General features: G+C 54.6%; 7 protein-coding genes across 7 annotated transcripts; 5 read left to right on the top strand and 2 right to left on the bottom strand.

Annotated features, from left to right (window-relative positions):
* The first annotated feature begins 1,584 nt into the window (after positions 1 to 1,584).
* On the top strand, positions 1,585 to 3,156 carry SODALDRAFT_330891 (hypothetical protein). Its single transcript, XM_028611317.1, has 3 exons — positions 1,585 to 2,306; positions 2,368 to 2,431; positions 2,502 to 3,156. The coding sequence occupies exons 1-3, from the start codon at positions 1,974 to 1,976 to the stop codon at positions 2,936 to 2,938; spliced, it is 834 nt and encodes a 277-aa protein (XP_028468985.1). The 5' UTR covers positions 1,585 to 1,973; the 3' UTR covers positions 2,939 to 3,156.
* A 207-nt stretch (positions 3,157 to 3,363) lies between these two features.
* On the top strand, positions 3,364 to 5,638 carry SODALDRAFT_376879 (hypothetical protein; the record flags this gene model as incomplete). The annotated part of the gene is made up of 3 exons (XM_028614856.1): positions 3,364 to 5,188; positions 5,331 to 5,444; positions 5,513 to 5,638. Exons 1-3 carry the CDS (start codon positions 3,500 to 3,502, stop codon positions 5,636 to 5,638), a joined length of 1,929 nt encoding a protein of 642 aa, XP_028468986.1. The 5' UTR covers positions 3,364 to 3,499.
* Positions 5,639 to 6,449: 811 nt separating this feature from the next.
* Positions 6,450 to 7,897, bottom strand: SODALDRAFT_338624 (serine protein kinase; the record flags this gene model as incomplete). Its single annotated transcript, XM_028612791.1, has 4 exons — positions 6,450 to 6,673; positions 6,730 to 6,970; positions 7,095 to 7,611; positions 7,677 to 7,897. 4 exons carry the CDS (start codon positions 7,895 to 7,897, stop codon positions 6,450 to 6,452), a joined length of 1,203 nt encoding a protein of 400 aa, XP_028468987.1.
* Positions 7,898 to 8,544: 647 nt separating this feature from the next.
* Positions 8,545 to 10,905, top strand: SODALDRAFT_272293 (acetolactate synthase catalytic subunit; the record flags this gene model as incomplete). Its single annotated transcript, XM_028607826.1, has 4 exons — positions 8,545 to 8,711; positions 8,817 to 8,918; positions 8,997 to 9,064; positions 9,155 to 10,905. 4 exons carry the CDS (start codon positions 8,545 to 8,547, stop codon positions 10,903 to 10,905), a joined length of 2,088 nt encoding a protein of 695 aa, XP_028468988.1.
* A 2,812-nt stretch (positions 10,906 to 13,717) lies between these two features.
* Positions 13,718 to 16,045, top strand: SODALDRAFT_330896 (sugar transporter STL1). Its single transcript, XM_028611318.1, has one exon. It carries the CDS (start codon positions 13,991 to 13,993, stop codon positions 15,833 to 15,835), a length of 1,845 nt encoding a protein of 614 aa, XP_028468989.1. The 5' UTR covers positions 13,718 to 13,990; the 3' UTR covers positions 15,836 to 16,045.
* Positions 16,046 to 16,193: 148 nt separating this feature from the next.
* On the bottom strand, positions 16,194 to 18,028 carry SODALDRAFT_291739 (ATP-dependent rRNA helicase RRP3). The gene is made up of 2 exons (XM_028608676.1): positions 17,717 to 18,028; positions 16,194 to 17,646 (listed from the first exon to the last, which is right to left on the bottom strand). The coding sequence occupies exons 1-2, from the start codon at positions 17,888 to 17,890 to the stop codon at positions 16,378 to 16,380; spliced, it is 1,443 nt and encodes a 480-aa protein (XP_028468990.1). The 5' UTR covers positions 17,891 to 18,028; the 3' UTR covers positions 16,194 to 16,377.
* A 140-nt stretch (positions 18,029 to 18,168) lies between these two features.
* On the top strand, positions 18,169 to 20,148 carry SODALDRAFT_291742 (Brix-domain-containing protein). The gene is made up of 2 exons (XM_028608677.1): positions 18,169 to 18,811; positions 18,894 to 20,148. The coding sequence occupies exons 1-2, from the start codon at positions 18,380 to 18,382 to the stop codon at positions 19,914 to 19,916; spliced, it is 1,455 nt and encodes a 484-aa protein (XP_028468991.1). The 5' UTR covers positions 18,169 to 18,379; the 3' UTR covers positions 19,917 to 20,148.
* Positions 20,149 to 20,329: the final 181 nt, after the last annotated feature.

The following is a 20,329-nucleotide window of genomic DNA, read 5'->3' on the forward strand; positions in this document are numbered from 1 at the left end:
TATTTAATACTTCTTCTAGCGGTGTTATTTATAGTTCCGGTTATCGGTACGAATTACTATTACGGTGTATTCGCTAAATATCTTAGGTCGGTCTAATCGGTATAATTTATCCTTTACTTCTTCTTTTAGTCCTTAGTAGTACCGATCTATAAAGGGTTTATCTAGGTAGCTAAGCTTTAACGAGATTTACTAGAATCTCGTAGTATAGTCCGTAGCTAACTTAGTCTAATATAATTAGCTTAGTTATTCGGCCGCGACTTATTCTTTATCGGGCTAGCCAAAAATAGCGTTAAGTTTTTTAATAAATACGTCGAAGTCTTCGAAGATTACCGTGGTCTCGGGCTTCCTCAGGATTTCTATTCCTATATTCTCTAGGTAGTCTCTGTGGATGGATTCGAACTATTCGTGCGTATCTCCCGTAAGGAGTGCCGCGGCATAGAGTACTTTAGTTTCTTCCGTACGGATACTATCCTAGTAGAATAGGAGATAGCCTCTAAGCTAGGTAATAAAGCTCTAAAGCTATCCTCGAGTTCCGTTATACTTAGAGGGTATAGGGTACTTATACTTAGCCCTAATCCTAGGATAATTTAACTAAGCCCTAATCCTAGGATAATTTAACTAAGCCCTTAGGGTTATATTCTCCCCCTAAAGCTAGGTAATTATATCGCGAATCTGCTAAAGGTTATTACTTCCTCTAGCGGCAGTAGTAGACGTTATAGCGCTCGTAGCGCTCGCGGTACGGTTATTATTATTCGATATATTAGAAGAGTGATTACTAGCTACTTCGTCGTCTTATTAAGATTATTCTGGCTCTTCCTCTTCGTCGGAGGAACTAGATTCTTTAGATAATAATTCTTCTTCAGATAAAGTGACTTCTTCTTCCTTAGGCGAAGTAGCTTCTGCTTCGGGCGTACTGCTTATTAGCTATTAAGGTTAGCTTACCGAATAGGATCGATCAAAATATTATAACGGCTTCCGGTCCTCTATAGTATAGCGGATAATAGTGGACTAGCGTCGAGGTTTTAGTTTAAATAAGAAGAGAATATTAACTAAAGAGCAGTAACTATCGTTCGTAGTGGTCTAGTCGTAGTTATATCGTAAAGACTAGGCGTTTTCTTTATAAGGTAGGTTTAAGCGTAGAATAGTAGTCTAGGTAAAGACTTAGATTAATCGATGCCTTATTCTCTAATAGAAGTAAGGCCTAGAATACCTTAGTATATATATCTACGAGATCACGAACGCCCTGGTGATCCCTTAACCTAGGATCACACTAGATCACTTCCTTAGCTAAGTGATCGTTAGTAATCCTAGTAATCCGTCTTTACTAGTGTGTTCCCTGTACCGGCGCTAGCATGCTAGTCTATCTTCCTTGGTTATCTATCACGTGACTTAACACGTGATCTTATCCTGAGTTATCCTCTGGTTACGCCCTGGCACGTTGCATACCGGTGCATCCCTCGTGCTGGTGCATGTTGGGTCTGTTGGCCGTAACACAAAAACGTAGAGAAACTTCCTCGGACCTTCTAGGTCGTAACGGTACGGAGCAGGTATTTCGTACCTTCCAAGATTCTTGTGTGGTTCATAGAGCGAACCGCATCTCGAGGCTGTAGCACGGGATAACCCGCAACAGTTGAGACCCACCAGTGAAGTGTCGTACTTTTATACTTCGTACGAAGTACCTTTTACGAGTGATATTCGGGGTGACGTCGGTCGCCCCTCGATGCAGAAGGGGGACTGAGCCTCTGAGATGGCAGGCGGGGCAGGACTCCCTCGACAGGCTCCCTCTTCAAGCTGCACTTCCAGTTCGAATGCGTCAACCCCCCTTTAAATTCTTTCTCTCTCTAACGAACTCTTGTTTCCGTCCTACTTTACTGGTACGTATTGCCAGCCAGCGTTATCGTGTTGTTTCCAGCTTCTCCAGACAACTATTCGATTCATCTGCAAATTTCAAGGCGCAACGAACCGGCTTCACCATGACAACTTATCAGGCCCAATCCCCGGCCCTGTTCCTCAGCTATCAACCCGACGAGCATGCACCCGACGGTACAAATGCCTTCGACTCGATTAAAAGCTTCCTCGAGCCGGGGTCTACAGCGACGGCCGAGGCGACCGGTTCCTCTATCCTGTCTAAACTGCCGGCAGGTCCTGCCCCTGCTGATGGATCCGATGCGCTTTGGTCGCTTTACAACGTCCTCATTGGCATCGCCAAACAAATACCGCACGATCACCCTGCGTTGGTCAAGCTGGTTCGTGTGGTCGACCGCCTAGGTCGTTCTCCGAAGACGACTGTCACACAGCAGGGAAGCGTATGTCAATCCTTAATTCTTCGCCGGCCTCTCCTTCCGTGCGGTTTCTTACTTTTCCCAGGACAACGAGGAGACGCTGAGGCCACTCCACACGTTTGGTTGGAGCCTCCGTGACATTTTTGCCCGTACGTCCATCCATTTCCAAGCTGCCAGGCACGTTCTCCTGTGAGAGACCTGACATGATCCACCTCATAGCACCCGAATTCAGACCCAACACACCATCTGACGCAGAGAAGGACGCCTACCTGAGCACACAGGCATTCATGGCCTTACTGTGGAGCGGGGGCCTTGTCGAGGGGTGGAATTTCGCGCTGTGGCAGTTACGCTCGGCCCTCGAAGAGGAGGTAGAGCAGCCGGAAGAGGAGAAGCTGCTCGTGGCTGCTGCGGCACTGTGTGTAATCCATGCCGGGCCGCAGATCTGGCAGCTGGTCGTCGATCCGCCGGAGTATACCGGTCCAGACAATCAGAGTCATCGGCCGGGAAGCCGGTTTGATGGCCCCGGAGGTTACAACTTCAAGCGATGGGAGTTTTGGCTCGGCGCATTTGAGGGCCAGGCGGAGGGGGAAGACTTGAGCTGCAGGCTTTCGAAGAGGGCAGTTGCAGTGATGAAAGGGCTGGGAGGGGATGTTTAATCGTTATCTGACCCCGCTCATGATGATGTTTGGTGGGAATGGTCTCTAGCGGGCTTCAACGCCAGGAAATAGACGCCTTGAGGTGGCTGATATGACCATGATTCGCCATGAATCGACTCGGGTGCATTCGTCCCAATTGCGAGACAGATAAGGTGCTTCTCAGCTGGTCCCGTAAGAAAGATGGAATGAAAAAGAAAGAATATAAAACCATTCGTGACATTTCTAACCATTTCAGCTTAGATACCAGCTGCACATATCTTGAATCGTGAGCATAGTGTGGGATTCAGCAAGGCTGCCGGGCTGTGCAGAGGCAAACGGCGGCCAATGATTTCTGGCGTGCCCCCGCAGCACTGCCTGCGGGGGTACATGGGCAGCGCACATTTCGAGCACAGTCTTGCATCCCAGGTGTCCCGTCTCGCACAGACAGACTGAAGCTTCGATCCTCTCGCCATAGAGATAGAGGCTGACGTGCTGTCCGTTCCGGGTAGAGACGCCAAAAGACAACTCGGCAACAAAAACGACCAGCTACGTCAATAGTGTGGCTGTCTGCTTCTGGCTGCCATGGCTGAACCCGACGAAAAGTTGACCGGTCTTCTACGGCTGCCCCCAGAGATTCTGCTGCAGATCCTCGAACGTCGGTTACATTCCTTTTCTCTACCTGGGTCACTTGAGGGCGCGACAGACAAGGCTTGGAAAGATCCAAACCGAATGCGCCGTCATAAGCACAAAACACAGCTCCTATGGTCACTTTGCCTGTCAAGCCGCAAGTTGTCCAGCATCGCCACCCCGTTTCTCTATCGCTCCATAATCCTGCGAAGAGGTTCCCCGTTGAGACGTGCCAGAGATCCCAACCCACGGCCGTTCTTAAGCGCGGATTCGCTCGTGCTGCTTCTGCGCACCTTGCTCGAGAGCCCTAGATTGCGGGTTGCTGTCCGAGAACTCGACTGTTACCTTTTCCTCAAAGAATTTCCCCCGCATTGCAGCTTGGAGTTCCATGCCGAGGGAGAGCCGAAGCGGCAGGTGGACGACTGGTTGGCGGTCGCCGATAGTTGGGCGCGGCTCTCAGACTCTATCTCCATGCCAGGTTCCGAGCACGATCGGCGCATACTGGGCCACGTCGGCATGCCTTGGCCGGGCTTACCCACCAGGTTCCCGCACTTGAGCTTTCCGAATCTTGCTGAGAGATTATTTGCTGCAGTTCTATTCCTGTGCGCTAATCTCCGCTCGGTAACGCTGCGTTGTCTGCCGTACTGGCCAGATTTCCCGCCTGCTGAGATACGGTACGACACCTTGAGCAAGCTCCTCGAGTCCTCACTCGAGGATCCAATACTGAGAAACACGACGTTACAGAACCTCGACGTGGTCAGGTTCGCTAGCCAGGAAGGGATCAAAGCCGCTGGGTTGGACAGAACCGGAAGCGGCTCTACCGATTGTTTTTTCACAAGAGTGGACACTTGTCCAGGGCTTGTGCAGATACCTTCTGTCATGGAGATAGGATCTCACATCACCAATGGGGGCTGGAAGGAGGTCGGCGACATCAATCCTAACATCCAGCGCGTCACCATCTCGTCCCTGCACCCTAATCGAGACGTCGGGCTTGCAAGTAATGCCTGGAGTCTAAGCGAGTTGGTAGTTATTCAGCTCCCGTGGTGGGACCCCGAGGAGCCTGACCACGTGGACTACGAGAGTGCCAGCCCGTCAATCGCCGATGCCCTGCTTCGCAAACAGGCAGACACCCTCACCGTCTTAGACCTCAGGGAGATTGTTGATCTCGAAATGGTTGCGTCCACAGTGACATCTCTGATGCCGCCGTCACAGTTGTTCCCAGCCTTCTCGCGGCTTGAGACCCTGCGTATCTCGTCAGTCGCACTTGAGAGTGAAAAAGGCCTAGCTCGTCAATTAAACAAGGTCCTTCCACCTCTTCTCAAGACACTCCATATATCGGCCTACAACGCAGATGTACTGACTGGCGATGCTCCACCGGGCGGTTTCAATAACGTCAGCATTCACAAAGTCAGCGAGAGTCTCGCTGGGGAGATTCAATCAGGACTACGTGCCGGAGAGCAGTACATCCCTCACCTGACCGCAGCGTTGCACATGTTCGCTCCTGTGTGTGGCGAAACACATCCAAAACTGCGGTCAATCATCATCGAAGGCGAGGTTCGCCTATTTGATGATTTGGTTTTTCGCTGGGTCCCCGCGTCGCAATACATCCTAGGCGGTACCAGTATCGTTGACATGTTTTCCATGGTAGGCGTGGGTGTTTGGGGGGTACCCGGAAGAGACCGCGGCCACTTGAGTTGTCTTGGCCAGACAGGTTAGCAAAAGAGATATATATATATCCCCAGAAATTGTCCAAAGTGCTCTTTGGCGAACGCTTTTCTTCCTCGAGTTGGCTAATCCGGCCCTGCAAGGCCTTTCTGCTCTATTGCGTATTGCTATCAATAACTTAGATTGTCTCACTGCACCAAATGAGCTTGCACAAACGAAACACCTGACCAAACTTGTACGTTATGCAGGTTTGAGAATCACCAAAAGAAAATATACTCCATCACAAGGAAGGAGGCGCATTAGGGCAACTGGTCGCTCCGGAATCTACCCCACCAAGCCATGGGCATCGGACTCACGATACCCATCAGAGGCAACCGTATCCATCAGCAGCTAACGAAGACGTCCGTGCTGGCATGGACAAGGTCCTAATTAGCAGTCAATGATTGGAAAAGCTATGCCCTAGATCTAGACGATTGGCGTCTCGTCTCACGGACATACGAAGGAATCGTAACCAAGGGAAAACGATGTGTTTGTGTTTTGGTCAACCGGCTAAGTTTCCCCCCTCAGAAAGCATTTCATGTATAAAAACGGTTGCCATCACATTCTACAAGCCCTTGTTATAATTCTTCGCAAACGTAGCAGCTTTGTGCATTATCGAACCCTGAGTTTCGACGACGGCGCCTCCATATAAGATAGATCTCGAGGCGAATATACGCTGGCTCTGTCGGTTATATCGTGATCCTCGCTTCTTGCCCCTCTGGGATGGCAGCAGCTCTGAAGAGGCAACGCGCCATGTTGCGCCTGTTGGCATCCGGCGCACGTATTCTCTAGCACAATCCGCCTGTTGGGCGCGTTTGTCTCGCTTGATATTTAAGTTCCTGACGGCGTCGTATTCAGGAGCTGCAGCCAGTCGGTGAGGCTTCGGCCAACATGTCCGGCCTGGCCGCTTCGTGGCGCATGTACGTCTACAAGAGTCCCTGGCTGTTGGAATACGAAAAGGAGTTGCTAACTCATGCGTTCAATCGGGGCGTTTGCTCTAATAGCGCAGCCAGAACGGCGTGGTGGCTGACATGGATAGGACCGTGACAGGCCTTCCAAGATATAACGACGACTTGAATCTCAAAGCAGGTAGGCGATCAATACAATGGCGTGGACATGATCAGTCCATTGGATTCCACTGCCAGCATTAAAAGGTCAAGGCAATCAATGCGAACTAGAGTTACATCTATCAGCCGATTACCTAAAGGCTGCTCTGAACCTCAATCTTACGAAACCACGGATTAGCTAGGATTTCCGTAGGCGAAGGCCTCTCTGCAGGATCGTATTGTAACATACTTCGTACGAGCGCCTTTACATTGTGCGCCTCCTCTCCCTCAAGATCAGGGCCTGCTCGGTCGAACAACTCCTCCATAGATGTCTGCTCTACCACAAGCGGCTCGCCTCCTTCCACCACCACCCCCCAAGCTGACAATTAAAAAGCTTCCTCTCGGGCGTAAAGTATAACGAAGATGTCTTCCAACTGTGGAAAAGTTCGTCGGGGAGGGGACCTAGCCGGGCGGTGAGGGAGAGGAGATGGTCATCATCTTCATACTCAGATCCCGGTGCCCAGAAGAGGGGATGTCCAGTGATAAGCTCAAAGATAAGGCAGCCGAAACTCCATATATCAAGGGTCTTGTCAACAGCTCCAGTAAGAATCAACTCGGGAGCCCGAAGACCGAGAGGAGTGACAGGTTTTTCCGGCGGATCCGTAATAAAAATATGCTATTTTGAGTTAATAGTTGTCTTTGGAAGGAACACAAAGCGCAGATAAATTCGGGTGATACTAACCGCCACCCATATCAGATAGTTTGATCTTGAAGCCTTCGGCGTAGCTGGTGTAGGGCACTAGCGGCTGCGCCATGCAAAGGTATCGAGGGGCCCACTTGTCTTCTTTGCCGTCTAGCCTCTGTACTGGGGGGGATATTGACCTGGCTAGCACGTCTTCCTCCTGCCGGATGGTATCTTCGGGTGTTGAGTCTATGTCATTGAGAGTAAAGAGCATGTTTCCTGGTTGGAAGTCGCCATGGGCAATACCATTGTCGTGGAGGAATGCTAGGGCCAGTAAAGACTGCTTGAGGATGCTCTTTGCCATTTGAGGCGGGTAGCGGACGTTCATGCCCCGCTTACGGGGTTTGAATTGGGGCAGCTCTTCGACCATGGTGTTCACACTCGGGCCCATGGGCTCGAATACTAAGCAATTGTGAATTCCATTGGGGCCGTGGTGCTGGAATTCGTCCAGAAGCTGCGTGATATGTTTGGGTGACTCCACCGGTGCGAGGTTCTTGATGTGTCGTAAGATTTGTACTTCAGTCGGCCTCGAGATCTCCGAAACAAGGAACTTCAGGGCGACATATCTATTATTGCTAAAAATGGAATGCATACCTACAACGTATAGCATTGCGGCAGACGACGACGAAGATAGACTCACCACAGGTCACGGCCCAACCAGACCGTTGAATAGGACCCCTCACCGAGCTTCCGAATGACCTTGTATTGGCCATTGTTGAAGACGTCACCAAGATGAATTGGATGATAGCCACCTGGGCGATAATCTTCTACCCATTCGCAGGTTGAGGTAATGGTTTTGAATCTCCGCTCGTCCTCTTTTGAGGCCCTTGAATGAGGGGTAGGAGGAGGGGAGAAGCTCATAATGAACGCGATCCAGAGAGGGAAGAGAGAGAAAAGGAAAAAGAAAAAGACACCCTTGTAACTCCACACTACGCACTTGGGATTAGGTAATGAAACGCTTCTTATGCTGAGTCACCCACCGTTCTTGAGTCGAGATTTTGCCTCTTTGCCTCTCTGCATGCACATCAGCCAATCAGACGTCGCTCAATTTGGCCACTAACGCCCGTTCCAGCCACTCATTGGAAAGAGTCTCGAGTCTTGGGAAACTGGATGGGCCGATATCGCCTAGGTCGAAGAGGAGAATGGTCCGTGCATCCGCCGAGCACCCCACATTCGGCACCCTGGAGCACAGTCACCGCTTGTCAATATTTTTCCCTTGTCCTCCGATAGGACCGGTCTTGCACTTTCAGTTTGTCTTGTCTGTCACCTTCAACAACCCCCCCCCCCCTCCCCCAGACAGTCATTCCCCAGGTTCTCTTGAGCCTCAAGGTTCAATTTTCCTCGGAACGCCTGCAGGACATCTCCAGTCCATGTTGTAGGCCCTAATTCGTTTCTTTTTCCTCTATTCTCTCTACTCTTCTCTCTTCTTTCTCGTCCGTTCTCTTCCTAGGACACTCTCCACTCCTCCACCATCCGTTGCCTCTCTTCCCACTCGTCTACCTCTCGCCATGATGCTCCGAAGCCGTAATGCCACCCGTGCCCTCAGGGCCGTGGCAAAAACATCAGATGTCGTCCGCTCTTTCACCACCTCTACCGCCGTGGCAGCCGTCCAATCCTCCAAGAAGCTTCCCTCTGTCGTGAGGAATCAGTCAACTACAGCATCCTCACCAGCTCCGTATGTCCGATCCCTGTCCTGCCTCTTCCATACAACCCCTATGGGGGGTGACTCACCATTCGTGAATTCCAAGACGACTGACTTGGGCTTCCGGCCTAACAACAGAGAAGTCAGAAATGCCCCGGCACCGAATTTCAACAGAGAAAACGACCAGCGCAGCCATGTTGAGCCCCTCGTCAACCCCCGTGCCCCCGATATGGACGAGTCGTACGTTGTCGCCCGACACCATCAGCCCATTGAAATACAAACCATGACTTTCCCAAGCTGACGCCGTTGTGATTCTAGGTTCATTGGCAAGACTGGTGGTGAAATCTTCCACGAGATGATGCTGAGGCACAATGTTAAACACATTTGTAAGTCGCCACTGGTCTGGGTCTCTTCTCTCTCGCTTGGGTGTCTTCTAGCTGGGCCGGGTTGCTAACACAATTGCACCAATATTTTAGTTGGATACCCCGGTGGAGCCATTCTCCCCGTCTTCGATGCCATCTACAACTCTCCCCATTTCGACTTCATCCTACCTAAGCACGAGCAGGGTGCCGGCCACATGGCCGAAGGATACGCTCGGGCGTCTGGCCTGCCCGGCGTCGTCCTCGTCACCTCGGGTCCCGGCGCGACCAACGTCATTACCCCCCTGCAGGACGCGCTGTCGGACGGGACGCCGATGGTCGTCTTCTGCGGTCAGGTCGTCACCACCGCCATCGGCAGCGATGCCTTCCAGGAGGCCGACGTGATCGGCATCAGCCGGTCCTGCACCAAGTGGAACGTGATGGTGAAGAACATTGCTGAGCTTCCCCGCCGTATCAACGAGGCCTTCGAGATCGCCACGTCCGGCCGCCCGGGTCCTGTCCTCGTTGACCTCCCCAAGGACGTCACCGCCAGCGTCCTCCGCCGCGCCATCCCCACCGACTCGGCTTTCCCGTCCCTGCCCAGCGCTGCCTCCCGCGCCGCCATGGCTCTGACCAGGAGACAGCTCGACGCCTCGATCAAGCGCGTGGCCGACCTCATCAACGTGGCTAAGAAGCCCGTCATCTACGCCGGCCAGGGCATCGTCCTCTCCAAGGGAGGTCCCGCTGCCCTCAAGGCGCTCGCCGACAAGGCGTCCATCCCCGTGACCACCACGCTCCAGGGTCTGGGCGGTTTCGACGAGTTGGACGAGAAGTCGCTGCACATGCTCGGCATGCACGGTTCCGCCTACGCCAACATGTCGATACAGGAGGCCGACCTCATCATCGCCCTGGGCGCCCGCTTCGACGACCGTGTCACTGGCAACATTCCCAAGTTCGCGCCCGCTGCCAAGGCCGCCGCGGCCGAGGGCCGGGGGGGCATCGTCCACTTCGAAATCATGCCCAAGAACATCAACAAGGTGGTGGAGGCCACCGAGGCGGTCGAGGGCGACGTCACTGCCAACCTCGACGTCCTGATCCCCCAGGTCCAGGCCAAGACGATGGAGGACCGCAAGGCCTGGTTCAGCCAGATCAACGAGTGGAAGGCGCGCTGGCCCATGTCCGACTACGAGCGGTCCCAGCGGTCCGGGCTCATCAAGCCGCAGGCCCTCATCGAGGAGCTCAGCAACCTCACGGCCGACCGCAAGGACACCACCTTCATCTCGACCGGCGTCGGCCAGCACCAGATGTGGGCGGCGCAGCATTTCCGCTGGCGCCACCCCCGCACCATGATCACGTCGGGCGGCCTCGGCACCATGGGCTTCGGTCTGCCCGCGGCCATCGGCGCCAAGGTGGCGCGGCCGGACGCGCTCGTCATCGACATCGACGGCGACGCCTCCTTCAACATGACGCTCACCGAGCTCTCCACGGCGGCGCAGTTCGACATCGGGGTCAAGGTCATCGTGCTGAACAACGAGGAGCAGGGCATGGTGACGCAGTGGCAGAACCTCTTCTACGAGGACCGCTACTCCCACACGCACCAGCGGAACCCGGACTTCATGAAGCTCGCCGACGCCATGGGCGTGCAGCACCGCCGCCTCGTCAAGCCGGACGAGACGACCGAGGCCCTCAAGTGGCTCATCGAGTCCGAGGGCCCCGCCTTGCTCGAGGTCGTCACCGACAAGAAGGTGCCCGTCCTGCCCATGGTCCCGGCCGGCCATGGCCTGCACGAGTTCATCTTCTGGGATAGCGCGAAGGACAAGGCGAGACGCGAGCTGATGAAGCAACGCACCTGCGGCCTGCACGGCTGAGCTTTTTTCCGAGTAAAACAAGCGTCTTCGTTGTGTCATTCTTTTGCGTTTGATCTCCCGTGCCGCCGTCGGTACCCATCTATATGCCCCGTTCCCTCACACCTCTGCCTACGGCGTTTTTCTTGCATTCTTGCTGCTGAAACCGGGTTGTTTTTGGCTCCCTCTGTCCTTGACCTTGATTGAAGGCCGAGGTTCACACAACAGAGTCCCGTTACTGAGGGGGGAAGGAATTTGATTTTTCCCCTGCTTCAAGAAAGAAAAAGAAAAAAAAGAGGACGAAAAGTGCTTTCTGTTGATATCTGATTGTCATATTGCAGCAAATTTCTGGGTATGTGTTGCATTTGCAGTAGTTCTTCGTTTCTACTCCATAACAAAAGCAGATCGGGATTTGGGATTCTGGGTGAGGGTTGGTGGGAGAAAGGTCTGGGCCGACTCCGTGCGTGTTCGACGGGCTGTATACATATATACCTTACCTATCAGTGACGAGTTGAATGGCGAAAGCAAAACTGTGAAATATGCCTATTTCTTCGCCGTTTATCCAAAGTGTGTTCCTTTTACCCTATAGTCCGCAGTGAGGTGGCGTGCCTTTGAATACATGACATTGAACGACAAGAAGTTGCTGCGGATGTCCATTGGCCGTCCTCCCCGGTTCATCGGGCCAAGACCCTGTAGCTCCGGCCCATAAGTCGGGGGTCGCGCGCATGTCACGTGACAATTTTGCATGGCGTTCCGACGAGCAGAAGTAGATAATGCAGAGGGGTCAAGGGCAGGTATAGTCGAAGCCTGATGGGACAACGCGAGACTGGGTGAAGGAAGGAGGGTCTGTCTGCAGGAAGTTGGTATAGAAATAATTTATGAGTTCCGTGAAAGGTGAAGTTACAGGACGGTGAAGAGAGCGAAAGAAAACGGAAGGTAGTGAACAGCTTATAGTATGAGGGCAAGGGGCAGAGGAAGGAGCATATAAGAAGCCAGACTTGAATATCCAGCCGCCATGGAGGCAACGGGAGAGCCTGGAGAGGTAGCGACTTAGGAAAGAGCAACCTTCCCAGGCTTCCCTTGTCCTTAGACTCGACAGCTGTTGAAGATTATATTGTTGAAAGCAGGTTGCCAAGTCGAAGCCTGGAGCACAGAGGCCGTCTACATAACGTCGACCGAGATTGAGCGTTGACAACTTGAGAAGAGAGTCGGAGCAATGGGACGGCAAGTTAGAGAACTTATTCTCTCACGCGCTCCATGAAGTACGAGCTAAGGGCATGCCTACGGAATGAGATGGCGCAATGTTCAACAATAATATAACATCGTAACTCATATCAAGGCTGGCAGTCTTGTGTAGGGATCTTGTCGTTTTTGCGGACATTTCGTCTAGACCCTACAAGTTTGCGGAACGCACGCGGGATTACTTCGTCGGAGTCTCTTATCTGCCTGATGCCCTGCGTCTTACGACTCCGTATACGGTAACCAGGGCATCATGAAAGTGCGGGCGGAGGTGAGATATGACAATGAGGGGAAAGGGTCACGTGCTTCAGCGGCTCGAAGACTAAATACATCAAAAGGGGGACCCCGCTTTTCTGCAGCTGTTCGCCATCTCGTGTATACTATAATTACTGCCTGAGGCAAATGGAACTTAGGAAGCATGGAGGAGAATAGCGAGAGTCCGAGGGAGGAGAATCAAGATGTGAAAAGGGGTCTACCGTCTATATCAGGTACAACCAATATGGCGCCTGTTACAGCTTGCTTATTACTAACACAGTATCACGGGAAAAGCCGACTGCAGAGTCTGCTCTGCCCAGCGCGAGGCCATGGACTGGCATGAGATTTGTCTAGCAGCATATGCTTGGTTGGTGCGAGTAGCCAAGACCTGCACGTCCTCCCGTCTTCGAACAGTACACGTACTGTGCAGGACACCGATGAACTTGCCGGCGATGGTCCGATGGAAGAGCATGGATTCGTACGAATAAGGAGGAAAGGTGGAGGAAAGGTGGAGGAAAGTGGAACGACGGAGTCACGGACGGGCAACGGGGAAGCAAGTCGGGGTACAACGGGCTGGACATTAGGACATTCATTATTAGGGGCTTTACTCCGGGGGTGGTGTTGAGAGTTGAGACCACAGTGCCAAGGGTAATAAGAGTGCCGAGATGTTTACTAATAATGCAAGGGGTCTCTGGGCACACTAGGCCGGAAAGATGTCAACCGAAGGTCTCGGGTTTCCTAGAGAGGTAAAGCGATAAATATCTGGGAGCGAAAGCAAAAAAAACCGGGGTAAGTGGGGCGGGAGGCAGTTGGGATACAACGGTAGTTTGGAGCCAAGATCCTTGTTTTGACCCCCAATCTTTATTTCGTTTCCAGTCCTTTTATTTTGGCTTCTTTTTTTTTTTTTTTTCCTTCCGATTTTCCGACGCTTATATACCTAGGTACTGTCATACAGCGTCTCGCCATCCCTTATCCGTGGGTCCCCTGTCTTTTCCTTTCTGCGAAGTCATAGGTCGCCGGCGTCTCCAGCGTCTCCAGCGTCTCCAGCGACTCCAGTGTCGAGAAGATCCCCCGGGCTGTTGGTAAACATTTATGGAGAAGATGGGGAAATATCATGTCTTGGTGGCACACTAATCCGGTTACCTGGCAAGTTGGAACATTGGTCCAAGGAATGCATCGGTCAGGTTACAGGTACCTGTACCTTACTCAGGGACGAAAAGAACATCTCTTGTACACGTACGGAGTAGAGTACCGTACGAAGTACCGCGGGCAATGGGGTGCCATCGTGTAGGTATATAAACGTCCTCCCCGTCCTCTCCCCGCCAAAAACCCCAAGGGGTGGGCTGCTTTCTTTGATGTTTCCCCGGTGCCAGTACGACCCTTCGAAAGCTGCCTAGCGACTTGCCTTTCGATCTAGGTCACTCCGCATTTGTATAAGACAGATGACGAAGACGAAGACGAAGACGACAAGAGAACACAACTTCACAGTCTCACCTGTCCCATCATATAGGCTTTCCATCTTGAATCCCTCCGTACCTCCCCTCCCTTCTTAAGCTTCCCTTTCTCTCTTCCCTTTGTTATTGCCAGGGGAAATCCGCGATTCGCCTCCGTTATCATGTCGGATACCGAAAAGACGGATTCTCCATCCCACACCCACACCCACACCCACGCCGGAACCGGAAAGACAACCGCAACCGGCAGGGTCGAGGATGAACCAAAGAAGAGCTTCCTCGTGCGCTGGTGCAGCAAGATGGGCGACCTCCCCGAGTGGAAAGTCGGCGGCGAACGCCTCCGAGGCCCCCGCCTGAACTGGGCCATCGGCTTCATCGCCAGCTGTGGCTTCCTCATGTTCGGCTACGACCAGGGCGTCCTGTCCGGCCTGCTCACCCTCGACGACTTCCAGAGGAACCAGGCCCTCATGACGCCCCTCGACGACAGCAACCCGCTCTGCTGGAACGACGACGGCTCCCGCGACGAGCGGTACTGCCACGGCGACGCCAACACCCAGGCCGCCGGCGTCGCCGTTTACCAGATCGGCTGCTTTCTCGGCGCCCTCCTCATTTTCTTCCAGGGCGAGACCTGGGGCCGTCGCTCGTCCACCTTCTGGGGCTCCGCCATCATGATCCTCGGCACCGTCATGCAGGCCGCCAGCTTCGAGTACGGCCTCTTCGTCTCGGGCCGTGTCGTCGGCGGTGTCGGCAACGGCATGGTTACCTCCACCATCCCCACCTGGCAGTCCGAGTGCGCTCGCCCCGAGAGGCGCGGCTTTCTGATTCTGATTTCCGGCGCCCTCATTTCTGCTGGCATCATGATCTCCTACTGGGTCGTCTACGGCTTCTACTTCCTCGAGGGCGAGGTCCGCTGGCGTTTCCCCCTGGCCTTCCAGTCCTTCTTCACCATCGTCGTCATGTGGGGTCTCCTGTATCTTCCCGACTCGCCCCGTTGGCTCCTCATGAAGGGTCGCACCGCCGAGGCCCGCCAGGTCACCGCTCGTCTGCTCGATAAGCCCGAGGATGCCCCCGAGGTCGACGCCGAGATCTCCCAGATCGCTTCGGCCTTGAACGTGCAAAAGAACACCGGTCGTTTCCGTCATCTCCTCACCGGCGGTCCGTCCCAGAACTTCCGCCGCACCGCGCTCGGCGTGGCGGCCCAGTTCTTCCAGCAGTTCTGCGGCATCAACCTCATCACCTACTACGCCACCTTCGTCTTCGAGAACTCGCTGGGCTTCGGGCCCCAGCTCTCCCGCCTGTTGGCCGCCCTCAACGGCACCGAGTACTTCCTCGCCTCCCTCGTCGCCCTGCCGCTGATCGAGCGCGTCGGCCGCCGCAAGCTCATGCTCTTCGGCGCCATCGGCATGATGGCCTCCATGGCCATCCTGGCGGGGACCACCTCCACTGGCGTGCCCGACGAGGACGGCGCGCCCGTGCTGTCCCTGGGCTACGGCGTGACCGCCGTCGTCTTCCTCTTCGGCTTCAACACCTTCTTCGCCCTCGGCTGGCTCGGCATGACCTGGCTCTACCCCGCCGAGGTCACCAACCTCTCCATCCGCATCCAGGCCAACGCCCTCTCCACCTGCTCCAACTGGCTCTCCAACTTCGTCATCGTCATGATCACCCCGCCCGCCTTCGCCAACCTGCAGTACCGCACCTACGTCATCTTCGCCGTCCTCAACGCCGCCATCATCCCCTGCGTCTACTTCTTCTTCCCCGAGACCTCCCGCCGCTCCCTCGAGGAGATCGACCTCTACTTCGCCAAGGCCTACGCCGAGAAGGTCTCCCCCGTCAAGACCGCCCGCGAGATGCCCCGCTACGCCGCCCAGGACCTGGAGCGCGAGTTGGCCAGGTACTTTGACGCGGACGACGTCGAGCGCCGTCGTTCTGTCGCCACCCGTCCGTCTGCGTCGCAGGCGCGGGACACTTCTTCTTCCGATCCCACCTCGGGTGAGGTGAGCGAGAAATAAATGGAGGGGTTTTCACTGACGTACGGCTTGGATGTTTTCAATTGTATTCGATACCCCCGGGGTTTGCCTAAAAGGCGCCGCTTGTTCCCCTGACCCCCATGTCATGTCGGTCACTTTTGGTAGAATGGAATGGCTTGTCGATTGCTGGCAACACGATGCTCTAGGCATTTATAGATGAGAAGAATCGAAACGTGCTGTGGCACCTGCTCTCCAATTAACTCCATTCAGTGAACCGTTCCTACCCGCCTTTCTAAGACCACGGGGAGAACGCCTCAGGACTGTCGACGTCCCGATGTCTTCAGAGGACGAAACGCAGACGATTCATGTTTTGACAATCAAATAGCAGTAATTAATTACCGTAAGGACTAACATGCATCGTAAAAGGCCTGCCAGACAACCCTGACGAAACACAAGAAAGCTTCCTATTTTATCTATTCCCAACAAGGCAAGTCGCTTGCGTCAACTGGCCCTTCAAATAAAAATAATCATCCAGCTCACAAATGTCGGACACGCCTTGCCCATTCCATTCCTCCCCCCCAAGATCAGCCCTCCTCCGCATCCATGTTGTCACGTCGCCTCTTGGGCGGCCGAGCACCCTTACCCCGCGCCGCCGCGCCCCTCTTATCGCGGCTCTCGTGGATATTCTTCATCTCGATCCTCGCGTGCCGCTGCGCCTCCTCGATGCGCGGCTGGAACACCATGACCTGATCCTTTTCCGTGGGATACTCTTTCAGTTTCTTGCCCAGGGCGGCCTCGATGCGGAGCCAGATCTCGAGGTCGTACTGCGTGACGAGGCTGAGGGCCAACCCGGACTTGCCGGCCCGGGCGGTACGGCCGACGCGGTGGATGTACGTCTTGCTGTCCTGGGGCAGGTCGTAGTTGAGGACGACGTCGACGTTGGGGATGTCGAGGCCGCGGGCGGCGACGTCGGTGGCCACGAGGATCTCGCGCGACCCGGCCTTGAACTTGTTGAGGGCGCCCATGCGGGCCGACTGCGAGAGCTGGCCGTGCAGCGGGATGGCGCTGAAGCCGAGGGTGCGGAGGAGGATGCCGAGCCGCTGGCATTCGTTGACGGTCCGGGTGAAGACGATGATGGTCTGGCCGGCGTGCTCGTTGATGAGATGGATGGTGTAGACGTCCTTGTAGCTGTGCGGGATGAAGAGGTAGTTTTGGATGAGGCTGGCGACGACCTGGTGCTTGGAGGCCGAGGTGTTGACGGAGATGCGCACGGGATCCTTCAGACTTGCCCGTTGGAGGCTCTCCACCTTGGAGCTCATGGTGGCGGAGAAGAGATACGTGTTCCGCTCGCGGGGGACGAACTTGAGAATGCGGTCGATGCTCGGGCCAAAGTCGAGATCCAGAAGCCGATCAGCTTCGTCCATGACCAGGTATTTCAGACTCCTCAGGTTGAAACCGCGTGTCTTCTCGAGGTGGTCCAGCAGACGACCGGGGGTTGCCACTATCACATGGGGCTTTTTGCTCAGCGCAATGGCCTGCGGTACCATGTCCAAGCCGCCCACAATGGTTGCACAGCGCAGCGCACATATAGAGCCCAAGGCCTCCATGTTCTGAGCGATTTGGCCAGCGAGTTCTCGTGTCGGAGCGAGGACGACGGCGAACAGGCCCGACGGTTTCTCCAAAAGGGCCTGGATGATGGGGAGTGCAAACGCTGCCGTCTTTCCGCTACCGGTTTCTGCTAAACCAATAATGTCTCTCCCCTTGAGAGCTTCCGGAATGCTCTTCGCCTGAATTGGGGTTGGGTACTTGTATCCGAGTGCAGCTGTAGACTCGAGGAGAGGTTCGGCAAGGCCCTGGGGTTTAGTTAGCGAGGGTGTCCGTCCAAATAGATAGACGAGACGAATGCTTGGTTTTTCGACGTACAAGGTCTGCAAACGTGACCTGAGGCTCATTCTCTGGTTCTTGAGCTACAGACTCGGAGGCTTGTGCTGACGGAGCAGGAGGAGGAGGGGACAGTGTCCGGGACTCGGACGACTCGTCAGGCTGAGAAGAGCCATGAGACAGCTTGCGTCTTTTCTGAGTGTGTGTTCCAGGCATAGTGGCGACTTTATATGATCACTGATACTGTTGATTGTGGTCGGTCAAAAAGAAGATGCAACTTGGTCCCGGTAGAGAGCTGTGTTCAATCTCCCCTGTGAGCGGCGAGGAGGAAAGGAACCACGAGCTGAAGACACTGGATCGAGCTGGAGGTCGGAAAAATAAAGTGGGAGTGTGGGGATGCTGGAAATTTTAATGTTCTTATCGACGATAAGATAAGGATGGGTCCATATCATACATCTTAATCTTATCAATTGACCAACCCAGGAAACTTTTCTCGACATGGAGAAAAGAAGGGGAAAAAAAGAAAAAAAAATTATACGACCCAAGCTCCAGGCTCCAATTCAAGCATTTCGAGGTGGACATCAAGAAAAAGTCGCCGCCTATTTGCAATACAAAATCACTCCTATTTTCTTATTGACAATCTCATTTTCTACTTTTGCATAGAAAGCAAGGGGACTCGAACCTTTCCCTACGCCGCTCCCCGCCATGGCTAAACGTCGTGTCAAGAAGCGCACCCACCTCGGGGCCCAAAACCCCAAGACGGCGGCCGCGGGCCACGCTGATATGCGCGACCCCAAGTCCATGGTGATTCGGATTGGAGCTGGCGAGGTCGGCACGAGTGTCAGTCAACTGGCCGCCGATGTCCGCAAGGTCATGGAACCCGGCACGGCCAGCCGCCTCAAGGAACGCCGCTCGAATCGCCTCAAGGACTACGTCGTCATGGCTGGCCCCTTGGGCGTCACACACATGATGCTCTTCTCACGGTCGAGCAGCGGCAACACCAACATGCGTATCGCCGTCACTCCTCGAGGACCCACCATGCACTTTCGCGTCGAGAAGTATTCCCTCTGCAAGGACGTGCAACATGCTCAACGCCGGCCCAAGGGCCTGGGCAACGATGCTGTCACCCCTCCTCTGGTATGTTCATTTCTTTCCTCTACCAGCCTGCCCTCCCCCGGCCTCCCAACTTTACGCACGGTTTACTGACAGACGAGCAAAGCTGGTCATGAACAACTTCTCCGCCCCAGGATCGGATGCCAAGAGTCCTGTGCCTAAGCATCTCGAATCGCTCGCGACAACCGTTTTCCAATCCATCTTCCCCCCCATCAACCCGCAAACCACCTCGCTCAAGTCGATCCGCCGCGTCCTCCTGCTGAACCGCGAACTCGCCCCCGAGAACGACGGCTCCTTCGTCCTCAACTTCCGCCACTTCGCCATCACCACGCGGGCCGCGGGCATCTCCCGGCCTCTCAAGCGGCTCCACACCGCCGAAAAACTCGTTGCCGGTGGTCCCAGAGCCAGGGCCGGCTCGGCGGCGACGACGGGCGCTAAGAAGGGCGCCATCCCGAACCTGGGCAAGCTCGAGGACATCGCCGACTTTATGATCGGCAACGACGGGGCCGGGTACATGACGGACGCCACGAGCGGGAGTGAGGTCGATACGGACGCCGAGATCGAGGTGCTCGAGCGGACGACCAAGAAGCTGCCCTCGCGCAGGTCCAGGCACGCGGCGGGCGCCGGCGCCGAGGCGGGGATAGGAGGAGGAGGAGGCGACGGCCATCATGGCGACGACGAGGACGGGGACGAGGGCGTGGAGAGGCGGGCGGTGAAGCTGGTGGAGCTGGGACCGCGGATACTGCTGCGGCTGACCAAAGTGGAGGAAGGGCTGTGCGCGGGCAAGCCGCTGTGGCACGAGTATGTGCAGAAGTCGCGGGCGGAGGAGAAGGAGCTGGACGAGCGGTGGGAGACGCGGAGGCGGGAGAAGGAGGCGCGGCGGCAGGAGCAGAAGCAGAATTTGGAGAAGAAACGGGCGGCTGGCAAAGGGCAGAAGGGACAGGGCCAGGGCGAGAACGTGGAAGGGGAAGGGGACAGCGACGAGGAGATGGATGACGAATACGACTACGACTACGACAATGGCTACGATAGCGAGGGACTTGGTGCTGATGGGGAGATGCTGCTCAACGAGGAGGCCGATGACAAGGGAGAATGGGAAGACGAGGAGGAGGAGATAGCTAACGGTTGAGGGGAGGGATTTTCACAGGTTGATGTGTTTGTTGCTACAAATAGGCAGCATGTCTTTTTTTTTCTTCCTTTCCTATTTTAACCTTGGTGCTGTCCGAATAACCGTAACTGAACGACTTTTATTTTTCCTGGCCTACGGGGGGGAATATATCCTTGAAACCAAATCGAGACCGCCGTTAGGTAGAACCGGAGTCGTTATTCCTTCTCGTCAACTAGTCTAAATATGAAATCCCAACAATCATCATCTTAAAGCATAAGGGTAAGCAGTGTGACTTACGTTGGATGCACCCCAGATTCTCGGCTGGTCGAAAGCCGCCCGCTAAGCGATTGGACTTTGGCCCATCCTCCCACTATAGGAAGGTATTCCCATGATATTCGCTAATAAAGGCTTCCAGCTGGAAAAACTGCTTGTAA

The sequence above is a fragment of the Sodiomyces alkalinus genome (assembly GCF_003711515.1).
Source record: "Sodiomyces alkalinus F11 unplaced genomic scaffold SODALscaffold_2, whole genome shotgun sequence".
Taxonomy (NCBI): Eukaryota; Fungi; Ascomycota; class Sordariomycetes; order Glomerellales; family Plectosphaerellaceae; genus Sodiomyces; species Sodiomyces alkalinus.

Bases quoted from the DNA above. Each gene is read 5' to 3' on its own strand.
- SODALDRAFT_330891 (XM_028611317.1), top strand. From the start codon at position 1,974: ATGACAACTTATCAGGCCCAATCCCCGGCCCTGTTCCTCAGCTATCAA. The intron at 2,307-2,367 runs GTATGTCAATCC...TACTTTTCCCAG, and splicing joins CTGTCACACAGCAGGGAAGC to GACAACGAGGAGACGCTGAG. The intron at 2,432-2,501 runs GTACGTCCATCC...TCCACCTCATAG, and splicing joins CCTCCGTGACATTTTTGCCC to CACCCGAATTCAGACCCAAC.
- SODALDRAFT_330896 (XM_028611318.1), top strand. From the start codon at position 13,991: ATGTCGGATACCGAAAAGACGGATTCTCCATCCCACACCCACACCCAC.
- SODALDRAFT_291739 (XM_028608676.1), bottom strand. From the start codon at position 17,890: ATGCCTGGAACACACACTCAGAAAAGACGCAAGCTGTCTCATGGCTCT. The intron at 17,647-17,716 runs GTACGTCGAAAA...ACTAAACCCCAG, and splicing joins AGGTCACGTTTGCAGACCTT to GGCCTTGCCGAACCTCTCCT.
- SODALDRAFT_291742 (XM_028608677.1), top strand. From the start codon at position 18,380: ATGGCTAAACGTCGTGTCAAGAAGCGCACCCACCTCGGGGCCCAAAAC. The intron at 18,812-18,893 runs GTATGTTCATTT...AGACGAGCAAAG, and splicing joins ATGCTGTCACCCCTCCTCTG to CTGGTCATGAACAACTTCTC.